Source organism: Zootermopsis nevadensis, unplaced genomic scaffold, assembly GCF_977971745.1.
Source record: "Zootermopsis nevadensis isolate Lab colony 2312 unplaced genomic scaffold, Znev_1.0 Znev_ptg000001l, whole genome shotgun sequence".
NCBI lineage: Eukaryota > Metazoa > Arthropoda > Insecta > Blattodea > Termopsidae > Zootermopsis > Zootermopsis nevadensis.
In genome coordinates this window covers 18,767,850-18,790,125 of record NW_028259133.1, presented here as the reverse complement: position 1 = coordinate 18,790,125, position 22,276 = coordinate 18,767,850, and the positions used below count along the sequence as shown (strand labels likewise).

The window sequence follows — 22,276 nt, the reverse complement described above, 5'->3', positions numbered from 1 at the left end:
TGGGGGTGAGTGGTCAGCATCACGCCCCGGCCGACTTTACCCCCGAGAAAGGACCCTGGTACCCATTGTAGAGGAGGCTGGGTGGGCCCCAGAGCCGGTCTGAAAGCAGAGGCTAGAGGAAAAATCCTCTGCCCCCGTCGGGGATCGAACCCCGGTTGTCCAGCCCGTAGCTAGTCACTATACTGACTGAGCTATCCCAGCTCATACCTGAAAATGGAAATTGGTTAAAATTGCATTTCATTTTCATTGCACACTAAAATGCTTATAGTAGGGCAGAGTTCTACTCAGCATAATTCAGAAGATTTTGTTTCCACTTCAATAGAGGGGTATTAAAACTATGGATCTGTCACATGATACAAGCTGGAAATAACTGCATACTGTATGTTTCCCTTCCTACATGCCTTCCTGTATGTTATACCTTTCTTACAACATTAGTAATTAAGTTTCAGTCTGTTTCTACGAATATGTTAAGGAGAGACCCTGTTAATTAAAATTTAAAATTATGATGATACAGTTTACTATATAGAAAAAAGTCCCAGAATGAGTATGATTGTTAAAAATTTCAGTTACATTGCAGACATTTCATTAAAATGTATACTAGTGTTTACGGGTGAACGTTTATTTTAGTCATATGTCAATACAAAATTACATCTACATACAAATTTAAGAGAGTTTTAGAAGTTTGGACTCATAATGCAACCTAATGGTTTCATATGAAATAAAATACTTCTTGATTATTGTTTAAATTCTTATTATGATTCCAAATTGTAAAATGTATGTATGATACAGTGTATTGTATTTTCAACTCAAACGTACACAGTAGAATTACTTTTGTTAATAACTTGATGTTTACTTTCAACAATCAGTCCATATAAATTTAGCTTTTGTTGCATTGTTTATATGCCTCGTCAGGGTAATTTAGTGGTTAGGAGTTGTCTCCTTGCTAAGCTCAATGTAGTAGAGCCAAGTGTTACATCTGTTCTTCATGTGGATTCTTGCACCAACATGTTACTCTTGCTCAGAGCCTGTTTTATGACTTATCTTACAGACACACACCACTGATCTCTCTCTCTCTCTCTTGACATACTAAAACCCAATCAAACACCTTCAAACTACTTTACACATCATAATCATAGTCATCATCATCTAGCAGTCAAGTGGTTAGACAACTTGACCAGTTCTGGCCTCAGTCATCCAAAAATCTCAGCTTGTTGACTGAATGGAAAAAGAAACTGTACAGATTATTAAAGAATTTCAAAACGATGAATCAAGGAACTGAGGAAGAATGTTAATAAATCCAAGTAGTTTTTAAAAATGTCTAATATAGCTCTGTTTTGGGTTTTTCAGAATGTGTGTTGTGAATTTCATTTTAGGAGACCAGGTCATTAAAACTTTAAAAATGTTGCTTTTTAAGTTTTTACATAATATAGTTTTGTGCGTGGGGAACTCCCCCTTCCTTTGGCAGTTCATGTGTAGATCACTGCTGCATGCCATAATTTTGTGTGAAAGATGCACATTTTGAGAAAATCAATTTCTTCGTGTTCCCGCCCAGATTTAGATACGAGCGGGACTTTATGTATGGAAAACGTAAATTTTGTTGAGAAAATTAATTTCCGTATGTTTCCTATCTTGGTATCGATACTATCAGAAAATGATTGGCAAATGTCCCATATAAACGCATGGTCCTAAAGCCAGTCGATCGAAGAACGTTTTTATTTTTGTCAATGTAATTGAACTGTGGTATGCTTTTTAATTGCTCTGAATGATGACAGTCGTGAAATGGTTAGGTAGTAGGCTAGACCATACGTACATAGTGTACGTAGAAGAAAACATGTTCAGAAGAGAATTGGAACAAGACTGAAATAAAGTGTAATACTGCAATGGACTAAATGGGTGCACAAATTGGTGTATTAGATTATAAGTTACAACAGTACTATGGTCAAGAAATTTGCCGTGATTTGCAAGCAACGAAGAGGGCAACCGATTTTCACGTTGTCGAGAACAGAGCATTGGTTGTGACGTAATGTTACGGATTCTTGGTCCAGAAAGAACTCCCAACCAACATCAAAATTCTCTTCCTGGCTATGTAATGGAAAGTATAGAGCCTATTTTCGTGGATTTAAACTGACAAAAATCATTCTTGGAAGTGCATGCATGGGCAAACTCAACTATAATGAATCATTTACATATGTCTGGGAGTATATGCCAGAGATAGTTTGTGAGACTGGAGACACTTAGGTTCAGTGTAATGGATGCTGTCATCTCATTCAGTTATGTGGTATCGCTGGAACATAAGTACTACTGAGTATGGGGATTGAGGCAGGTTAGAATATGATTGGAAGAGTTTAGAGCAAATATGTTGAAGCCGCAGAACAAAGGATGTAAGAGGCCAGGACCAGAAAGAAGATGGAAAGGAATTATGTGAAAGAAGAAACACAAGATATTTATGGAGTTGTAATGTTCTTATGAATTTTGTGACAAAAGGTATTGCAAGTTTTTATTTCAAACCTGTTTACCAAAATATTTTGCTTGTACTGAAATTTGGCACAGATAGTGAACTATGCACTTTTTTCTTGTACAGGTATTATGCAAGAGTGTTGATGTTTTTTAAATTGCATAATATTCATCTTCCATATATAAAGCTGTATAGATGCTGCAGGAATTTGATTTTGCTATGGAGTGTTGACCTAGACCTATAATACTCCAAAAATTTGATTGCCTTTCATGAAGAAGCGAAGCAGAAAAGTGTACCTCCTGAAAATGAAAAAAACAAAAACAACAACATTTTTTTCATTTACAGCCTCAAAACCAGAGTCACATTAAAGCAACTGTTACCATTCTTACAGAATATGTACATTAATATGTCCTACGAATATGGTAAAAATTGTGATTGGATCCTGTTCTTTTAAAATCATTTTTAACATTCTTCTCCCAGAAATGCCTCATGTCTCAACTGGTCTTCTCCCTTCATTTGTGCATTGAAAATTTGTGTATGTATTTCTTATCATGCCATGTGTGCTTCATGTACTGCCCATCTCCTCTGGTATCCTTTTTATTGTATTCAACTTTTTCTGTGTGATATAGTGTTGCCTTAATTGCAAATACACCCAAATTCTCTCCATTTCATCATTTCTTATTCTAGCCAAATTAATTCATCCTTTAACATTTCTTAAAAACTTCATCTCAGCAGCTGTTCTCTCTAAATTCTAAATATTCTCAACACCCTGCACTGAAACACCCAAACGTATGTTCTTCCATGAGGGAATAAATTAAGTTTATCATGTGTTATAAACTTGAACCAGTATGGCTGACCACTGTGTACTGCCAGAATAAAAAAAACCAGGGAATGCAAAGTTCGGAATCTACATGTTCTTCACACACTTAATGTGTGTAACCTATGTTTAATATTTTGACACTTGTGTAAGCTGTGGAATTTGCACATACATTCTTTTTCAAAAGCACATGATGATGGAAAATTATAATGGTGGTTGGGATCATGATGTTCTTTGGGTTTTGCCACTATCTTCACTCATAGGAAGGTAGGCATCTCTCCGTGATTCTACATGGCATCAAACCCAAAAGAACATAATCAAAACTACAGACGTTTAAAGGTTTCTGATGGTGCATTATAGTGTGTTAAATTATTAATTTGGATTTTGTCCATCATCAGTTATAACACTGCAAAATGTACAATGTGTCAAAAACTGAATTCTGTGTTTGTCATCCTTTCTGTTGGGCTTCCTGGTTCAGATAGCCTCAGACTAGGATATTCTTATACAGCATGTGCCATAAACAGCACTGTCTACACACACTTCCAAAACTCATTTTTAAAACGGAGGTATAGAGACCTCTTTACAAATTACTACAGTGTTTAGGATAATAATGGGAGCATATATTATGACAAGAATAAGAGTCTGCCATATCTGCAATATTGGTTATACAAACTCATCTGTCCCTGCCTACATTAGTGGCAAAATAGAAGCATCTTTTATCAGCCCGTATTGTCAATATATAGAGGCCTTCATAATAATCCATTATAATGGCAAACAGGCCTTCATTGATGCTTTGATACTGATCCAATAGAATTCCTTCTTACAGCAATAGACATATAGCTTCTAAATATAATAGATATACAGAGGCCTCCACTACAGCCCATTCTAATGGATATATAGATGCCTTCATACAAACCCATTTTAACGGCTACGTAAATGCCTGGAATAGAGTAAGTAGTTGATTTGTGAGTGGTGGGTCGTCGGATGGTGTGTGGTGGTGGATCAGAAGTGGTTGGTAATGGGTTTACCATCCACTAAGTTCTCTGACCAAAATCGTGAAGGCATATGCATCATTTGTCTCGTCCGTCGCTTCGTCAGCAAATCAGCTTAATAATAAGCCTGTTTGGTAAAGATTTGAAATTATGTGGAGTTCTTTTCATTACTCTCTGCTTTGCATCCAAATATTTCGTCTGTACTTCGTTTCCAAACACCCTCATTTTATTATTTCTATGTAGTGTAAAAAAGACGACTTAAACTGGAAAGACAAACGGAATTGGAAAAAAGAGTTCTAAACGATTTAAATATATATTGTGTTCCAAACTTCTAGTATATACAAATATTGAACATTCCATTTGCTATTATTTGCAATAATAGTGAAGAGGGCACTGTGCATTTTGCTGTTATTCATGAAGGCAGCACGTTTGGAAAATGTGGCAAGGAAACGAAATAGAAGGCTGTGAACGACCGTAATAGACGCCGTAATTGTAAGTGTGCACGCTGAAAACCGGCTTGATTTTTATATATAAATATGTAATTGGTATATTATATGAGTATGTATGTAGTACTTTACATTGTTTAGCTGGTAAGTATTATAAGTAGTTTTCGATTGTATTGTGTGTAGAAATGATAACCAAAACAACTTGGGGCGAAAGTAAGAGAATAACTTGTCAAGGTTAAGGTGTCTCATTCGTTGGGTTACGTTAATCAATAGTATTCTTTTAATTCACTAGGTAATAAATAATATGGTTCGAGGAAGAGGGCGTGGTGGTATGGGAAGAGGAATGGGACGACCTGGACCATTTAAAGTGAAACCATTTGTTCCTCGACATCCATTTGATCTTGCACTTTGTGAGTCTGCATTTCCTAGAGTTAAATCTTTGCCAGATGAGTCTGCCTTCACCCAGGTAATTGCTTTATATATTGTAATTATTAACATACACTAGCAAGTTGGTTTATTTCATAGAAATCTATGACTTCAAAAAATATTACATGCTTTGTCCTAAACAGGCCCTTTTGAAGAGGAACACAGACCTGTCGCCATCTCCTCATGAGCAAACTTCAGTTCTGAATTTGGTTACTAAAATTCAGGCTGTTATGGACAACCTGGTTGTTGCTCCTGGGACCTTTGATGCTTGTGTAAGTAAAGTGAAGTCAGTTGGTGGTAATGATTAGTACGTAGGATATATATGGATTATAAATCAGCAAACAGTGGCCAGAAAGCAATATCATGTTGGCTTCCTGTTGTCAGCATAAGTTCTGGTGTGTTACTAACCAGAAACACCACCTCAAACCAAACTGGATAAGAAAACCACTTTGTTATTGATTTCGGAAAAACTAATTACAAAGTTCCTCAGTGTTATATATTTCAGGAAGTCTCATTTTCATTTTGAATGAGACCCATTATGGACATAGAGGTTCTTTCTTTAATATTTTTAGCAACTGGAAGAAGTTCGACAAGTTGGCTCATTCAAGAAGGGTACAATGATGACTGGACATAATGTAGCAGACATAGTAGTAATACTCAAGACACTACCAACCAGGGAAGCAGTGGAAGCACTCGGTATTAAGGTGCATGAGGATCTGAAGGTCCAAGATCCCCATGAAGGTAATTGAAAACGTGATTAGAACAAGTACCTTAAGTCTTAACGATAGGAGAGTTGGGATAGCTCAATCAGTATAGTGACAAGGTATGGGATGTATGAGTGTGATTTGATTCTTGGCAGAGGAAGAGACTTTTGTCCATATCACTATGTCCTGAGGCTGAGCCCACCTGAACTTACCAATGCATACCAGGGGTTTGTTCACCGGAGTCTACAGCAGGGCACACAGTTGATCAATCACCACCATCTAGTTCTGCAGTGAACAATGTGTAGCTTTACCTCCATTCTGCTGTTTGTCTTAATGGCATGAGATAAATTTACCTTTTATCTTAATATTATAGGTACTTTCCATTATTTTGTGAAGCAACGGGAGTGACACTATCACCACTTGTAGGGTTTTCAGCTTTTGTAATTTGAATTGCTATTAATAGTATACAATTTTGTTATGGTAAATTTTGTGTGGAGATGCACCGTAAACATACCTACAAAATTTTGTTTAATACGTTGCTGACAGTTATAAATGTAGAGGCAATGCAGAACTTTGATATTGTTTATGAGAAATTCAGTGTTAGAAGTAACCACTCTTTTTCTATATATCATTGGAGAAAAATTTTAATGTTTTTCCTGTGCCTAATCACCAAGGCTGATCGTGGTATGGGGATGAAAAAAGAAAAGTGTGTCATATAATCGTATTTTTGGACTGGTGTTGGTATTGTTTTGTATGCAGTTTTATCAATGCTGACAAATGATCGAGGGTTTGAGGTGAGCAGTTCAGATGCCACAGTGCGTATACTAATGACGACAGTTCACCATAACTTTCGAAAGCTTGACCCAGAGCTGCATCTTGACCAGAAGATCCTCCAGAGTCATCTGGCGGCCATTAGACACAGGTTAGCTCTTGTGCAGTACGTACTCAGGGTGAATGCACTTAGGGGAGGCTGAGTTTGAGAATCTTTTTTGAACATTTTATCTCTGAAAATACTGTACAGATTTTTTTTTGTAAACAAGATTGTGGGGGTCTAGTCTCAAAGCTTTCTGGCAACTCTTGGATCATATTAGTTCATTAAACTTTTTCTATAAATGAATCAAACTTTATCTTTTCAATCAAAATAGGACCTGCAATGCAAAAATTAGTACATTTCATTGAATGTTAATCTCATTAACATGTATGCCTGTTGATTCAAACATTTTTGATGTGGTGAATAATTAATAAAATAGAAGTAAAGATGGTTTTTGAGGCTGTGCGTGTCATAACCCAGAAGGCCACAATCCAGATTTCCAACAGCATTAAATACTGAGATCTCATCACATGACTATTTGTATACAAACCAATTTACATGTAGCCCTAACTTATTGTAATCGTAAAATTTTTCTTTCGTTCACATTAAGCCGTTGGTTTGAAGAAAATGCCCATCATTCGTCAATCAAAGTGCTGATTCGACTTCTTCGTGATCTTAGAAACAGATTTGAAGGTTTTGAGCCTCTATCACCTTGGATGCTGGATCTGCTCGTATGTTTATCCATATTTTAACGATAAGTACTATTCCTTTGTGTTACTTCAGAAATGTTCAATGTACAGTTCAGAATATAGCTTCATCTTGTAAAACCATAGTATCAATAAAATGGGTACTTGTGGGTTATCGGGAGACATCGCTTTAAAAATAGGTTAGGTTAGGTTAATGTGTGTGGTTAAATGACATATACTTGAAAGTTGTTATATTTTATTTCAATAAATTACAAATTATTATATTTTATTTGGATATGCATGAGATGTTAATTGTTGTTACAACCTGTCGCCGGAGGCCAAAATTTACTAATAGATTTTAAAATCGTTTTAAAAATATCGCCATTATCATTCGTACGCCGCCACATGAACTCAGCTACATATGAATCCAGATGATGTCGGGCCGTGCCTCTCTGTTTTGTGTCCCGATAACCCACAAGTACCATAAAATGTAACATGAAATTGTTCACCAGTAATATTTGACTGAAGAAATGAAAGTAGTACCAAATTCCTTTATAACCTAAGGTTTTTTATTTTATCTACAGGCCCACAGTTCTATTATGAACAACCCTAGTCGTCAGACGCTGCCTATCAATCAGGCTTATCGGCGCGTGTTACAGCTTCTGGCAGCCGGTCTCTTTCTTCCTGGGTCTGCTGGTATGTAGTAGTGCCCCTCTATTGGAATTCATTTACAGGATCATATAATTAGAAAAGGGAGCATAAATTATAAATCTACAAGTGCTCATTTTTTTTGGTTCATTTTAAAAAAAAAAAGGAGTGAAAATGTTCCCGTCAGTTTTGTCGTCTCTGCCTGTTTGCAAGTAACGGTGCTCAGACTGTGAGACGGGTTTGATATATTCAGTAATGTAGACTTATACTAAACCCTCGTCAAGCCACGTTGATATTTGTTTAGTTTGGCTCATTTTTATGGAATACGTATGAGGACGTATTGAATTTTGTGTACGTCTTTTGAGTGCCCTGACAGATTTTTGTTAAATTTAGTATGTGGTCCTTGTATTATGCAAGTGTTATGTGTAATTTTCTATCACTTTTGACTGTTTTAAGTCCCATTTTATTTCTCTAAATAACGTATTTAAGCACATCTCAGAAAAAATTCTTGAGCGAAGGCTGTTGTAAGATTGGGGTAAATTGATTCACTGCTGTGACAGGTATCTCAGATCCGTGTGAGGGAGGAAACATCAGAGTTCACACGGCCATGAGCCTGGAACAGCAGGACATGGTCTGTCTGACAGCTCAGACTCTGCTACGAGTCCTAGCTCACGGTGGATACAGACGTATCCTGGGTCTTGAAGGGCATGCAGGTATGTATGTTTATTCACACATTCATTCAGTGTCTGATCGCAGTTTATGTGGTAACATGTATAATCATTGGATACCCAAGAAGGTATAAAATATTGGGTACTTATACTTGAAAGTTATTATATTTTATTTCAATAAATGACTACTAACCTAACCTATTTTTAAAGCGACGTGCCCCGATAACCCAAAAGTACCGAATATTGTTATGTATAACTAGGATGGGTAAGTTATTAATACTTTTATGTCCATAGAGATGTACTTCCCCCATTTTCTTTACCCAGTTGGAAGGAAATAAGCAGTCTTACGTGATATGCAGTGTCAGTGTTAATTATCTGATTCGTGCAAGTTGAGGCTGAGAAGTGTTTGTAAAAATTAATGTATGTTGGCATTAATTAGGGGTCCGCAGTGGCCGCGCGGGCCTTGTGCTGCTGGGACCGTGGGTTCGAATCCCACTCAAGCCATGATGTCTGTCATGTGTACAGGTAGAGGCCTTGCGCTGAGCCGATCCCTCGTCCAAGGAGCCCTACCGAATGTCTATAGATCGAGCCAACGAGAAGTTGGGACCCGCAGTGCTCAGGCACTTGAATAACGGGTCGTTCCCAGTATCCCAACTGGCATTAATTGCCTCTGTTTTAATTTGGGCTCAATTTTGTTTCAGGAATTGCCACTGAGATGTCAGTATGGGAAGGAGTCGTAGTTTCTCCTCTCGATAAAGCATATGAAAAGCCTCCAGAAAAGAAAGATGGCGATGAAGATGATATGGAGGCTGACGGAGCCGGAGATGAAGCTATGGAAACAGCTGATAACTAGGTACAGCAATTCAGGATGTTTCTCGGGTTACCGCTGCTTGCAGGGAAAGACATTTCCATTGTGAAGTATGGTATTTGTTTCGCATCATAGATTATATTTGCTTGTGACTTGACTTGAATCATGAACATATTGTTTTTTACTGTGAAGTGATGGCCCGTTTGTGTATTGTCATAATTCTTGTGTGTAGTTACAGCAGTTTTGTCTCAGTAGAAATAGAAGATGTATGTGACAATCTTCCATATTTATGGTTCCAAAGGAACCTTATAATTCCTTCTTCAAATGTTACCTGGTTTTCTAAATTTTCTAATCAATGGAGTTCAATCCATGAGTTTTTTCCTTCTTTTTTCAGTTGCCTGTTATCTACAATGTTAGCATGGTTCTTTTACAGACTGTTACAACAGGAAAAGTATGCGCATCATACAAGGTTGTCTTGCAAACTTCTGAAGTGGGGACATTTGCGACTTTTAACGCAGTTCCTTTGAAGTTCTGTGTTAAGTTAACTTGATGACCTTGAATATAACACCACATAGAGTGAAGATTGTGAGCCGTTCTGTAGGTAAACGTGGTCTCCCGGTTAAAGTTGTCAAAAAGACGTATCTTTATATAAATTATTTGACAATTTAATCTCTGGTTAAAGTACTTGTAATAATTCACACAATCCTTAAAATGTTCATCACCTAAGTTAATTATTTTCTTTACTGTAAGCATTTAAAAGCAGATTCTTTCTGGCAGCATCATCTTCTTCTTCTTCTTCTATGGATGTCTGGTCCGTATTCGGTCCATGGCCCCCTCAGTTCTCTTCCATTCGGTCCGTCTGTCCAAGGCTTTGATCGAGGTTTCAAAACATCTTCCTTTTTACGGTGCAAGGTTGTTAGCCTTGCGACCAACCCCCAACCTGGAGGACCAGGGTACCTGTCTTAGTCTGACCTCTCCCGCTCGACCAATCTGTCTAGGGAGGCCCTACCAGTAGCTCTTGGGGTCGCTGAGGTACTCAAGCCCCACCACCACGACAAGGTGCAGGTACCATTAAGTGAGGTTCTAGCAGCATCTATTTTAATCAAATCATTGCGAAAAGAATAGAATATCAGTCGAGCGCATTAATTTATCACAAGACAGTATCCATTCAGTTACAAACTAATGTCCTGCGTAATTTGTGTTCCCAAAAATCTTCCAAATAAAATGTGGGATGAAAAAGTAATCATTCGTCCCTGGATTAATATTACATTTTTATTTTGTGACAGAACAATACTGATACATAATGCATATAAAACACCGTGCATTAAATACTACATAATGGGCATGATCATGCATTTTGTTCTCTTGGTACATACTTCTGTGTTACAATAGAAACATAAATTAATATTTAATAAAAATACAAATGTACAGGCAAATCTGTGCATGTAATCCAGTAGATGGCTTGATTTTCGTACGGGAGATAAGCTCACGTCTGGCATTCAGTCCTTCGAGGAGACGGTGGGAAACTTCAGAGGGAAATTTCAGGATTGTTAAATGCCATTTCTAAAAAGCAAAATTGCAGCTAAATGGGACATAAGGTTGTAGCTGTTCTAAAATCACAGTACCATTCTACATTTTACATTTAGTGCGAATAAATGGTGAAAGTGTTTCAATTTTAATTCATTATAGATGAAGCAGTAATAAAGTAAGCCATCGCAGTGTGATAAGATGTACTGTTATGAAATTTGGAGCTTGTATTCCATAATGGGACTGAAGAATAATATTTTGTCTACGTCTCGAGACTTAGACATTTTTTTTTCCATAAAACAAAATATGGCTGATATTCTGAAAGCGTAGTAAGAGGTCATAAAATATGCAACTAATTGTTAAGGTGTTATTTTGTAGAACCTGAAGGAACATGGCAGCTAAGTGAAGGCTATATTTAGATTTTAGCGACAGTGATAAATGTAAAATTAGATATGGAGATCAAGAACGTGTAATTTTTTTTTATACAGATATGGTAACTGAAATGTTGGTGTTATATCAAGAACATGTAATGCTGTTGGCATCAGTGCTACCGGATACACATAAATAGTTCACTAAACTGCATATTTATTTAGTTATTGCTACCATCGTCATATAGACTGAAGCATTCAGAGGAAAAAGCCATCAAAGTTCTTTCCAGAAGTTATTAACCACCACACGGTGAAATAATATTAGACAGATACAACAAATTTTTGGTCTCAATGGAAGCCTCTTCTAGATGTCATTTACACGAACAAGAAAACATTTACTGTGACTACGTATTCTATAGCAGATTTGGAGCTCTGGATTGTTACATGCACGGACTGGTTTGAGGTGACAGATTAACGTTGTGACATCCTACATGCTTGTTATTCCCGCTAGATGGAACAGGGACGCGGAATAGTTTGCCTTCAGGCATGCACACACACACTTTATACTGCACTGAAGTCGGATTTGATCCATCACTATCACCTAATGCAACTGGGATGCTTTTAATATCAACAGAAATACCTTCACGTCCACTCAGAATAACACTTCCATTAACACTTTTGAGATAAATATCTTGATCAGCTGACCACACAATTTCCCGACCTTCCATACGCGTGCCTTCAGTACCACGAAGTCGAGTGTAAGTGTCTGAACGAAGGAAGAGACTAGAGTTTATGGGACTCGTTATTCTTCGAGTCTGTGCCATTCTGATATCGAGTTTCTTCACGCCACGAGGAAGACCAAAGTTAGGGAAGTCCGTTGAGAATACGGGATGTCCAGTCTCAGGATCACGTACATCAAAAGAATTAACACCAGTTATTGCTGTGCTGTTGAGATTGAGATTTATCTTGGATTCAGTCATCCGACCTTCTTTGTCCACAAGATTAACAGAAACTGAACCATTGTCACCTGTAATTTCCACAGGACATTCATTGAAACCTTCCAATTTGCCATCACGTTTGTATATCCTGTCCAAGTCTGTATTTCCATAAAACATAACAAGTGACTTTTCTGGTACAAGTTCAAGACTTTCCATGCCCTGGCCAAGACGAAGAACACCCAAGATAATGAAGGTAAGCAGCAAATTTCCAAGGGCAAGAAAAAAGAGAAGCATTACCAGTGTCCAGAAGGCATACGTCTTTCTGCCTCGCAATCCAGTTTTGTGGAGTGACTGCTCATGGACAGGGACATAGCCAGCCCTACAACAGAATACAACGTACGAAGATGAAATTAACGCTGGTTAGGAAAATACAAAAGTAAAAATACAAATTTCTGAAGCTGTATTTAATCTGGAATGTAAAAAGAACCGTGAGGTTTGCACACGACCTACTTTATACGAACCTGAAATTACTATTGTGGTGTCTATTAATATTTCTCTTAATCAAAGCTTTGTCCCGCAAAGACAAAGTCGTAAACCCGCTTTCAGCAGGGACATCAGACATTGGTGACGCCCTTGAATCTGGTGCAGTAGACATTTATCTTGCCAAATGAACTATGAAAATATAATATCAAAACGATAAAGTCTTGCTTTGTTTAAATAGATCTTAAGTTCATTGAACAATAACAGCAATGAAATGAATTGTATTAGCAGAAGCAATAGCACACAACAATTCACCAATAGGGAAGAAGTTTGCAGTTTCTCATAGGCAACCCATCGCTAGTTTAGCAGTTCGATTCAGGTACTACGATCGCAGATGTATTTTGTAGTTGCTTACAACTCTGCGTAGATGACTCTACTAGCAGCTTAATTGATGGTGCTATCTATCGGGAGTAAGACAGTGAGTTGAAGTTTTGAAGTTCCAAATCCTGAACTCTGCTTTGTAATCATGGCAACAGAACGGTATAGTTTTTCATTAACAACATTCAGGTACGTATTTTCATAGCGACTTCTCATATGAATTTAAGCGATTGCTTCCAAATACTACAATTAAAAGTTATTATATTAAGTCATAAACATAGACTAATGCAAGAGGGTTAAGTACCTATTCCAGTTTAGTGTTATCGTAGTTTTTAATATTGTAAATGCATTCATATGCTGTGTGAATTTTCAGAATTGCTACATTTTATATTGTAATTTGAAACATAAAGAAGTTACACAGACAATATTTCTAACAAACCTAACCTCATTTCAACACATGCAATTAGACATATTGAACTCCCATGATTGGCTTTATTTTAAATTGTTCAGAATTATAATCAAAAGCTCTGGCCTCTGTAGCCTGGACCAAAATTAAACTGCTGCGGAGAACATTTTATTGTCCCAAATTAATTATGTTCGGTTGTGATAGCTGGTACAGAAAATGGATGGTACAAGTATTGAAAACTGGCTTTTGCTGATTGATTCAACTCCCATCATGATAATTCTTCCGCTGAAATAACGGTCACTTGTCTTGTTGAATTGTAAAATAATTTTTGTGTATTTATATAAACATTTTAGACTGATTTTATAAAACTTTGCACCAATAAGGTGATTTTATATTGATGATTTGCAGTCCTTCGGGGAAGTTGGTACAGATTGAATATGCTTTGGCAGCAGTTGCAGCTGGAGCTCCATCTGTTGGAATCAAAGGTATATTTATAATATTTAAGCAGAATATAATGTAAGATTAGTTGCTCCCTGCCTCACAATTAACTCTGTGCTAGTAAATGACAATTATTCTGATAGGAAGTACATTGCACATGAATAGTTACATTTTACCTATATAGGTCTTTTCCAGGTTACACAAGAGTTGCAAATCTGATTGTGTTAAAACTTTTGAAAATAAATTTCTAACTATTTATTTTGTGTTTTTAAATGCATGTATCTTTTTAACAAGCTATGGTACCAGTGTGAATTAATGTTAAGTTATTTTATTTCTTGTAGAGTTCCATTAGAGTATATAATGGGATAAATGTGCGTGCTTATGATTTTTCTTACATGTGTAAAATTTGACTCATGTAACATTTTGCAAAACTGAATCCTGCTTAAATCGTGAATTGTCTGTACAGATTTTAATACATGTTTGTTTTTTGTATTTGTATGTGTTATAATTATCGTTACAAAGCTTAAACTGAAACTGTGCTGTACTCAAATTGCAGATGCTTGGATAAAAGGTTGTGAGATCTAATTTTTAACTTTTATTTGTAATGAAGGCCAAGGTACTTCGTGAGGAGTTTTTTCAGGCTTTTCCAAATATTAACTCTGGCAGTGACTCCCATGTTTATTTTGTAGCCTCAAATGGAGTTGTGCTTGCTACAGAGAACAAACACAAGTCGATTCTCTACGAAGAACACAGTGTTCACAAGGTTGAGATGGTTACAAATCACATAGGAATGATATACAGCGGTGAGTATAGAATTTTGGAGCTAAAGGGAGAATCAGAGTTTAAAGGTTTCTGATGAATGTGCTTGAATCATTCCACTGGACATTACATAAGCCGGAGTCTCCTTCCATTGTCACTTAAAAAGGGGAAAGGAGGACAGAAAACCCGTCTCTCGAGTCTCCTGGTTGAGTTAGCCGCGGACTGAGACTGGGTTTTCTGTCGTCTGTCCTTTTATGTGACGATGGAAGGAGAATTCAGGTTTTGAATAGTAAATTTTATAATTTATATGAATAAATCCCAAAGGAATGATTCATAATAAAAGGGGAATCTGAACTTTGACTGCACAGTCATGCATGTTAGTGAAAATACCAATTTTTGTTGTTGTTTGATTTTCCGAGAGATTCCTCGGGTATTGTTTAACCAATGTCCTTGTTGCAATATAATTATTACGTCAGTACCTGTTTCATAATGAATCACTTGTGCAGGTATGGGGCCAGATTATCGTCTTCTAGTGAAGAGGGCGAGAAAAATGGCACAGCAGTACTACTTAGTTTATGAGGAGCCTATCCCAACAGCACAGTTGGTGCAGCGTGTTGCCATGGTGATGCAGGAATACACCCAGTCTGGGTATGAATGTGGAACAGACCATTTTAAATTGTTGCTTTGTGTGTGGGATAAGGTGGGGAGAATGAAACGAGGATCCACAGAAGAAAGAGTAGAGGAAGAGAAAGACACAGGGAGATAAATGTCATACGTTGTTTTATAGCAGTAAACAGTAGATTTTCAAATCCAATTTGGTTTTCAGAACATAGTTTATGATTCACGTGGTTGCGTCATTTATTTTCAGATATTTTAATGCGTATTATTTGTAGTGTAAGAAATATTGTAGGGTAGGTTAAGCATTGATCATCTTTGATACTTAACAGGACTTTTTTTCTTTATATATTTCTCTTAAAAAATTGGCAGAGCGTTGCTGATTAGCTTTCAGTTTTTCCTGCGCTTTACATTTTAGTGGCGTGAGGCCATTCGGAGTGTCCTTACTGATATGTGGTTGGGATGAGGGAAGGCCGTACCTGTACCAGTGTGATCCGTCTGGAGCATACTTCGCGTGGAAAGCAACAGCCATGGGAAAGAACTTCGTCAATGGCAAGACATTTCTTGAAAAAAGGTGGGTCTATATTCTATCCTAATTACATATGTCATGAACTATTAATAATTTATTTGTATTTACCAGTGTGAAATCCTTGATATTTTGATGTGGGCATCACCACATCAAAAATACAGTGTAAGAATCTGCCATTCAAATTAATGTTGCAGGTACAGCGAAGATTTAGAACTGGATGATGCCGTTCACACTGCAATTCTGACTTTGAAAGAAGGATTTGAAGGCCAGATGACGGCAGATAATATTGAGGTGGGAATCTGCGATGCTCAAGGTTTCAGGAGACTTGATCCATCCAATGTAAAAGATTACCTTGCTAATATCCCATAATTCTTTGGCCGTAGGTACGTCTCACATCAAAAAACAATTTTATAATCAGTTCAATGGTGGAGTTATTAAGTATTACGACTTGCATAAAATATTGTATGCAGTGTTAAAAAATATAATTGATTGATTGTCAGTAATTCTGATACAATGAATAAATTTGTTTGTACTTTTTCGTTGCTTTCCGTATCCTGCTGCACGGAGATGTCCTTGTTCAGCGTTTCTCAACTTTTTTTGGAATTAAAAAATCCAGGGAAGTTTTAGTAATTAGTGTGGGGCATACAGTAAAAAGAGGAAAATATTACTACGTGCCTGTAACGTACATAACGGAAACCTGGGACGTGGCAGATGGATTTATGGCAACAAAGACAAGACATTTAAGAAGTGCAGAAGGAAAACTCCATTCTTTAAGACTGTTGGGTCCTCTTCCATGGATCACTGATGTCTTTCCAAGGTCATTTCTTGAAAGTAGTATCACAATCCACTACCAATTACAAACTTCACCGCGGTCGTATTAGCGATTAATTTTTTGGGATTCTTAACAGACCTCGGCTATCTTGAAGGTGCCAGGGACTAGGTTCCCGCTGTTTATTACTGTTATTATTTAATTGCTTTATCATTAGTAACCGTGGTACTACTGCTACTGACTCTTCTACTTTTACTGTTGGTTTTATTTTTAGTAATTATACATCTTGATCATTAACATACCTCATAAGCTGTTATTTATCATAACTAAAGAGGAAATGTTATTTATATGTGTATATTATTGTAATCCTTTGAAAGTGTTACAAAGTTCAAATATTTGGGAACGACAAAAACAAATCAAAATGTTACTCGTGAGGAAGTTAGGAGACTAAATTCCTGAAATGCTTGCTACTTCTCAGTTCAAAATATTTTGTCTTCCTGTCTGATTTCTAAGAACCTGAAAATTAAAATATACAAAACAATAATTTTACCTGTTGTTTTGTATGGGTGCGAAACATGATCTCTCACTCAGAGGGAGGAACACAGATTGCAGGTGTTTGAGAATCGGGTGTTGAGGAGGATATTTGGGCCTAAGAGGGAAGATGATGGGGTATGGAGAAAACTGCATAATGATGAGCTTAAAATTCTGTACTCCTCCCCCAGTATTGTCAGGGTGATTAAGTCGAGAAGAATGATATGGGTGGGGCATGTAGCACAAATACAGTACTTGTTCCTAATACAACTACAGTATTACAAAAAAATAGCTGAGTAGTTTTTATTGAGGTAAATTCTTCTGTGGAGTAGGAGTGAGGTACTAGATAATCTTTCAGTACTGACAAACATTTTTATATCTTGATTCAGACTTTTTATAGTGAGGGGAATATTATTGCAGTATAGTAGACTCCTTTTTGATATGTACTGAGTTTAGTGTTTGGGACATGGAGGTTATCTGTGTCTTGTAGGCCAAGAAATTTATTTGTTTTCACTTCAATTGTTTTATCCTCATACTCTACACCTAGATTAACACAATTTTGTTGGTAGTATAAAATGAAATCTGTTTTGCCAAAATTAAATGTGAGGTTATTGGCTCTTCCATTTGTTCAAGCTAGCAGAAATGGCATTCATGCAAAGTTAGGAACAGTATATTTCTGGATGTCAGATTATATTAATATCATCTGCAAAAAGGATGGTTGTGAACTGAGAGTTAATAGTATTAAACATGTCTGACAGTAAGCCACATGTGGAAGTAACCCTCTTACTGTTTTGCCTATATATAAAGCTGTAACTATACACTAGATTGCAATTATGGGAAGCCTCTTTACTGATATGCAACCTTACAAATGATGGGAAAGAGAAGGAGAATATGAAAAAGAAGCAGTTATTTACAATGCTTCTTATACATAGCAATTTAGTGTAAGAATAGTTATTACGAATTTGCAGAAACAATATTTGTGCTTATAATTCTGTATGGATATAAACCACGAAGAATTAATATGTATAGGCCTAAATCTTGGTGAAGCCATTTCTTGTATTTTACATTGAATTTGCAGTGTCATTAATGAAATTATGCAACACGCATTAACAAAATATGTTATCGAGTTATACGTAATTATCAAAGTACCATGGAAAGTGGTCTCATCGCTTATCGGCAGTGCCAACAAATTAAACTAATTTAGGTAGTTCTTAAAACCGGATTCAGAAAGTGTTCTGCTTCTTATGCACGGATCAGCTACAGAAAGGTGCAGATTATAATATCGTTAAATATGCATATAATCTTAATTTTACTAATTTGATAGGTCATCACTTATCGTGACAACACCTCAAAACTCTTTGTTGTTTTTGTGTTGCTTAAACTCACAGGAAATACGTCATGTCACTGTCTGTAGGTTAGCATGAAATTTCCCCCCAGCTACAGTGGTTTAATAGTTATTGTTCTCAGGTTTAAACATTTAAACAATATTTTCTTCTTTCATTTACAGATAAAAGTAAAGCTAACAAAGACTGCATACATTGCATAAATTGTAGGCATTAGATTTATGTGTTGAACTGGCATTAATTTCCCTTCCGTCACTAATGTTTCGTCGACCTCACACAGCGCTCTCATCCACAGACTACTGATTTTCTTCTGCAAGGGCAACGATATATCGTTCTGTAAGGCAGTTTTTCCTTTCTCCCGGAAGTGGACATTTGTCAGAGCAGCTGACAGTTTGAATTATTACACGGTGGCTGCGGATTAGTGAACGTTCTTGCTAGTGATTATTAGTATTTTATGGCAATCCAGTGGTGGTATTTATTTTGTGAATATTAAATTCAATAAGCGGACGTGACAATCGAATATGTGGACGTAATGACGACGTTCTACCTGGCGGAGCTTTGTGTCAATCAGCGTTGTGGCTCGTGGACGAAATTTAAGACATCCATCACGGTGAGTTGCAAGAAACTATTTTTTGTTTCCATCTACTGTCTACCGACCAAGAGAAAATCCCTGCTAGGAATTCGATATACGAGCATGCACAAGATTTCGCGGCGAGTGATGAGTTGCTACTAGCCATCCTAAAAGCATTAGATCCACAACCACTGAATGAACAACCAGGCTTTCGTGTGTTCTAATGGGTTTAGCTGTAAGATTACCTCACAGTGGCACAGTGATCTAATCTAGAATATTATCACAACACCCTCAGAACACAGTACAGGTGTACTCACTACACGCTACTCTTAACTGCTTAATGTTTTCCAGTCTGTGTGTAGTAGTGTATCTCTCTAGCGTGTCGTACTCCCAACCAATAGCAGCCCTCTAGTCCACCTGATAGTAAACACTCTCCCCTTCACCGCACCAGGCCCGCCATCCTGCCGCAGCGATTTTCTCCTCGCCGGTGGACAGTACATGTAGTAAGAATTGCTATTCTCTCGATGTTTACATGTCATGGGTTTCTTCGGATTTTATATCTCATATGTTTATAGTGCAGTGGATTCGTAGAAAAGAACCCCGGAATTTGTAGTCTTATACTGTCTACGTTTTATTTAAATCAGTAGAAATTCCTTTCTCGTTTTAATGTGTTTACTATTTATAATTGTTTTCGTAACTTGCATTAGTGTGTACACAGAATGTGAAATGTTTAAAGTGGAAAAAAATCCTATAATTTGGCAATACTCTTCCTTGGAGTACTGAATTCTTCACTCGGGGCAGCTTTACCTTTTGGAAACTCCCGGAACTGGGCGTGTCTGAGAATATGACAGTTATTTGAACTATAACATGGTGGATCCAGACATGTATGTGTTGATGCAGGTGAATAATCTTGTTTAAGTACGAACTAGTTGTAGTGTTTATTTTTTTTTGAATGTTGAATTCAGTAGACGGTTTATGACAACAGATACGTGGAAGTAATGTCGACATTCAGTCTGTCGGGATTTTGTTCAGACATTGAATACGGTGAGTCTTGTTTCCATTTGGATGTGAACCTCCTGATGTTCATGTATCATGGATTTCTTAGAATGTTAGATCTTTTATGTTCATAGTGCAGTAGCAATTTTAAATTATAAGTCGAATTGTTCCATTCTAACTTAACGCAGCTTACGCCCCATTCATCTCACATTCCCACAGGATTTTGTGAGTTTGTGGACTTTAAAGAGATAAGTGTTCTGCATTTTGATCGTTATAAACACATCTGATTAACGTAAAGTTCGTCTTCTGTTAAGACGGTGTACATCCTTCTACAGTACATAAGTTCGTTTGTAGGTTACGAGATGGAAGCACTGCGTCTAGCCGTATAGGATCTGTTTGCTTTGTTACGTTTGACAAGTTACATATTTCTTTCTAGTTTAATGGGTTTATTATTTTTCTTATTACATGCGTCAGCCTGTACGCAAAACTTTGAAGTTGAAACAAGTCTTATTTATTCTTGTGGTCCATTTGGTACCCACATCATCAGCTTTCCATGGCTTAGACTCAGTGGCCTATTATGGCCTCTTTCTAGCGTTCGTAAAGTCTCCACAAAAGTCTTTGTCAATTTTTTTTTGGTAATGGTAATTTTTTATTAATTGAATGATTAATTTAACGTTATAGGCCTGCATCTACACAATTTTTGTTTCGTTAAAATATTTTATTGAGGTCCTTTGAGTTTTGTGGGTCAAATATGTTGTCGGGGCCACAAGTGCGCCCGCGGTCCTCGCGTTGCCGACACCTGCAACAAATCATAGGCGTTGCTATTGTTTCTTGAAGCTGTTTTTGTGGTACATTAAAGCCTGTATTTGTGCTCCCAAGTTTGTGTTAATGGATTCACTCGGAGTAGCGGACCACACGTGTAAGTCGATCGATTGCTGAAAATCGACCTGTGATCTTCAACCGTGAGGCAAAGAGGAGCGATGCTGTTCATTGCAACTGCTGTGAGTTTCCACTTACAAACTGTCGTCATAATTTGATGAAGTGACACGCAGTAGACGCTGAAAATGTCAACGTCGCGATTTGATACCTCGCGGTTCAGTGACTTTCCACGTTATTTACAGTTCAGTACTTTCTTAAAGACTTCATATGCCCCCTTACTGATGCGTCTTCTTGTATATTACCTATGAGTTAAGACTCACGATCTCGGCATATGTAAATGTAATCGGATTGACTGCTTGGTTGATTCTTAGCTTTTTTAAGGTCGCGCACAGCTTAAGACGTTGCTTTATATTTCTTGCCGTGGAGTTTAGGGTTCATGAACAATTTGTAGCCGACAAAGTGATACTAAGGCAGATTTCTCTAAACGTGCTTAATTTTTTACCTTGAAAATTTACGTTTCTCCGAAACCCCGTATTCTCTTACAGCTTCATTCTCATTATTACCGACTGGTAAGTTGACCAGTTTGGGGCTGGAGTAATTATTATTCTGCCATTTAACATTTTCAATTCTAGACGTTTTATGGAGAATGTAATGACGTGAGAAGAAGATAATTAATTGTTGATAGGTATGGATTACCACCACGGTGGTCTAGCGGTTAGAACGCTGGCCTTGTAATCCTGGGGGTCTCGGGTTCGATTCCCGGCGGTGCCCGAATTTATAACTTGTGTTGGGCAAGGCCGTGGTCTAGGCAACACGGAGTTTTCCTCCGTGGCATCCCAACAATTACTCCATTCACACACAGAAGAAGGCAATGGCAAACCACTTCTGGATCATCTGCCAAGAACGTATATGAACAGGTCCCAGTCCGAGAAAAGGATGGAAGGATCCTGTTCATATGGACCTGTCGTCAGACAGAACACTACATAAACATAGGTATGGATTTGGAAGGATGAGTGTGCTGTCCTGAAGGGTGACGAAAACCATGGAAATTCCGTTTCGGCTTACCTCATAGTCTGACCGAATTATGAATTAGAGATGTGAGAGGAATCGAGCATGATCTGTTTTGTGGCATTGTGACTGAATTTTTCTGTGGGGTTAACCATGGATTACTTCACTCACGATAGCCAACTTCCAGGACGATAATCAGATTCAGGACCCTCGGAACACTCGTTGGCAATCGACTTTCGGGGATTAGCCGATACTCGTAATTTTATGAGGAAATGTTTAT

General features: G+C 37.3%; 4 protein-coding genes across 7 annotated transcripts in view; 3 read left to right on the top strand and 1 right to left on the bottom strand.

Annotated features, from left to right (window-relative positions):
* The first annotated feature begins 1,680 nt into the window (after positions 1–1,680).
* On the top strand, positions 1,681–11,570 carry LOC110840302 (interleukin enhancer-binding factor 2 homolog). Of its 4 annotated transcripts, none has more exons than XM_022085240.2 (10): positions 4,607–4,756; positions 5,003–5,176; positions 5,280–5,408; positions 5,709–5,877; positions 6,600–6,762; positions 7,262–7,382; positions 7,922–8,033; positions 8,546–8,698; positions 9,355–9,506; positions 9,895–11,570. In XM_022085240.2, the coding sequence occupies exons 2-9, from the start codon at positions 5,015–5,017 to the stop codon at positions 9,504–9,506; spliced, it is 1,161 nt and encodes a 386-aa protein (XP_021940932.1). In that variant the 5' UTR covers positions 4,607–4,756; positions 5,003–5,014; the 3' UTR covers positions 9,895–11,570. The 4 variants fall into 4 exon arrangements, with proteins under 4 accessions (XP_087201764.1, XP_021940932.1, XP_021940933.1 ...); XM_022085241.2 differs by having other exon boundaries at positions 9,856–11,570; XM_087345638.1 differs by lacking the exons at positions 4,607–4,756; positions 9,895–11,570 and adding an exon at positions 1,681–2,484 and having other exon boundaries at positions 9,355–9,739.
* Scgbeta (sarcoglycan beta) lies at positions 10,715–13,175 on the bottom strand. Its single transcript, XM_022085237.2, has 3 exons — positions 13,090–13,175; positions 12,816–12,966; positions 10,715–12,673 (listed from the first exon to the last, which is right to left on the bottom strand). Exons 2-3 carry the CDS (start codon positions 12,947–12,949, stop codon positions 11,797–11,799), a joined length of 1,011 nt encoding a protein of 336 aa, XP_021940929.2. The 5' UTR covers positions 12,950–12,966; positions 13,090–13,175; the 3' UTR covers positions 10,715–11,796.
* A 10-nt stretch (positions 13,176–13,185) lies between these two features.
* On the top strand, positions 13,186–16,435 carry Prosalpha2 (proteasome alpha2 subunit). Its single transcript, XM_022085238.2, has 6 exons — positions 13,186–13,341; positions 13,967–14,043; positions 14,686–14,799; positions 15,262–15,403; positions 15,789–15,944; positions 16,094–16,435. Exons 1-6 carry the CDS (start codon positions 13,301–13,303, stop codon positions 16,266–16,268), a joined length of 705 nt encoding a protein of 234 aa, XP_021940930.1. The 5' UTR covers positions 13,186–13,300; the 3' UTR covers positions 16,269–16,435.
* Positions 16,436–18,891: 2,456 nt separating this feature from the next.
* Positions 18,892–22,276, top strand: part of msi (RNA-binding protein musashi) — a 279,108-nt gene continuing 275,723 nt past the window's right edge. Inside the window, exon 1 of the mRNA XM_087345550.1 lies at positions 18,892–19,152. The gene's annotated coding sequence lies outside the window, so the exon portion shown is untranslated. The remainder of the gene's footprint in view (positions 19,153–22,276) is intronic.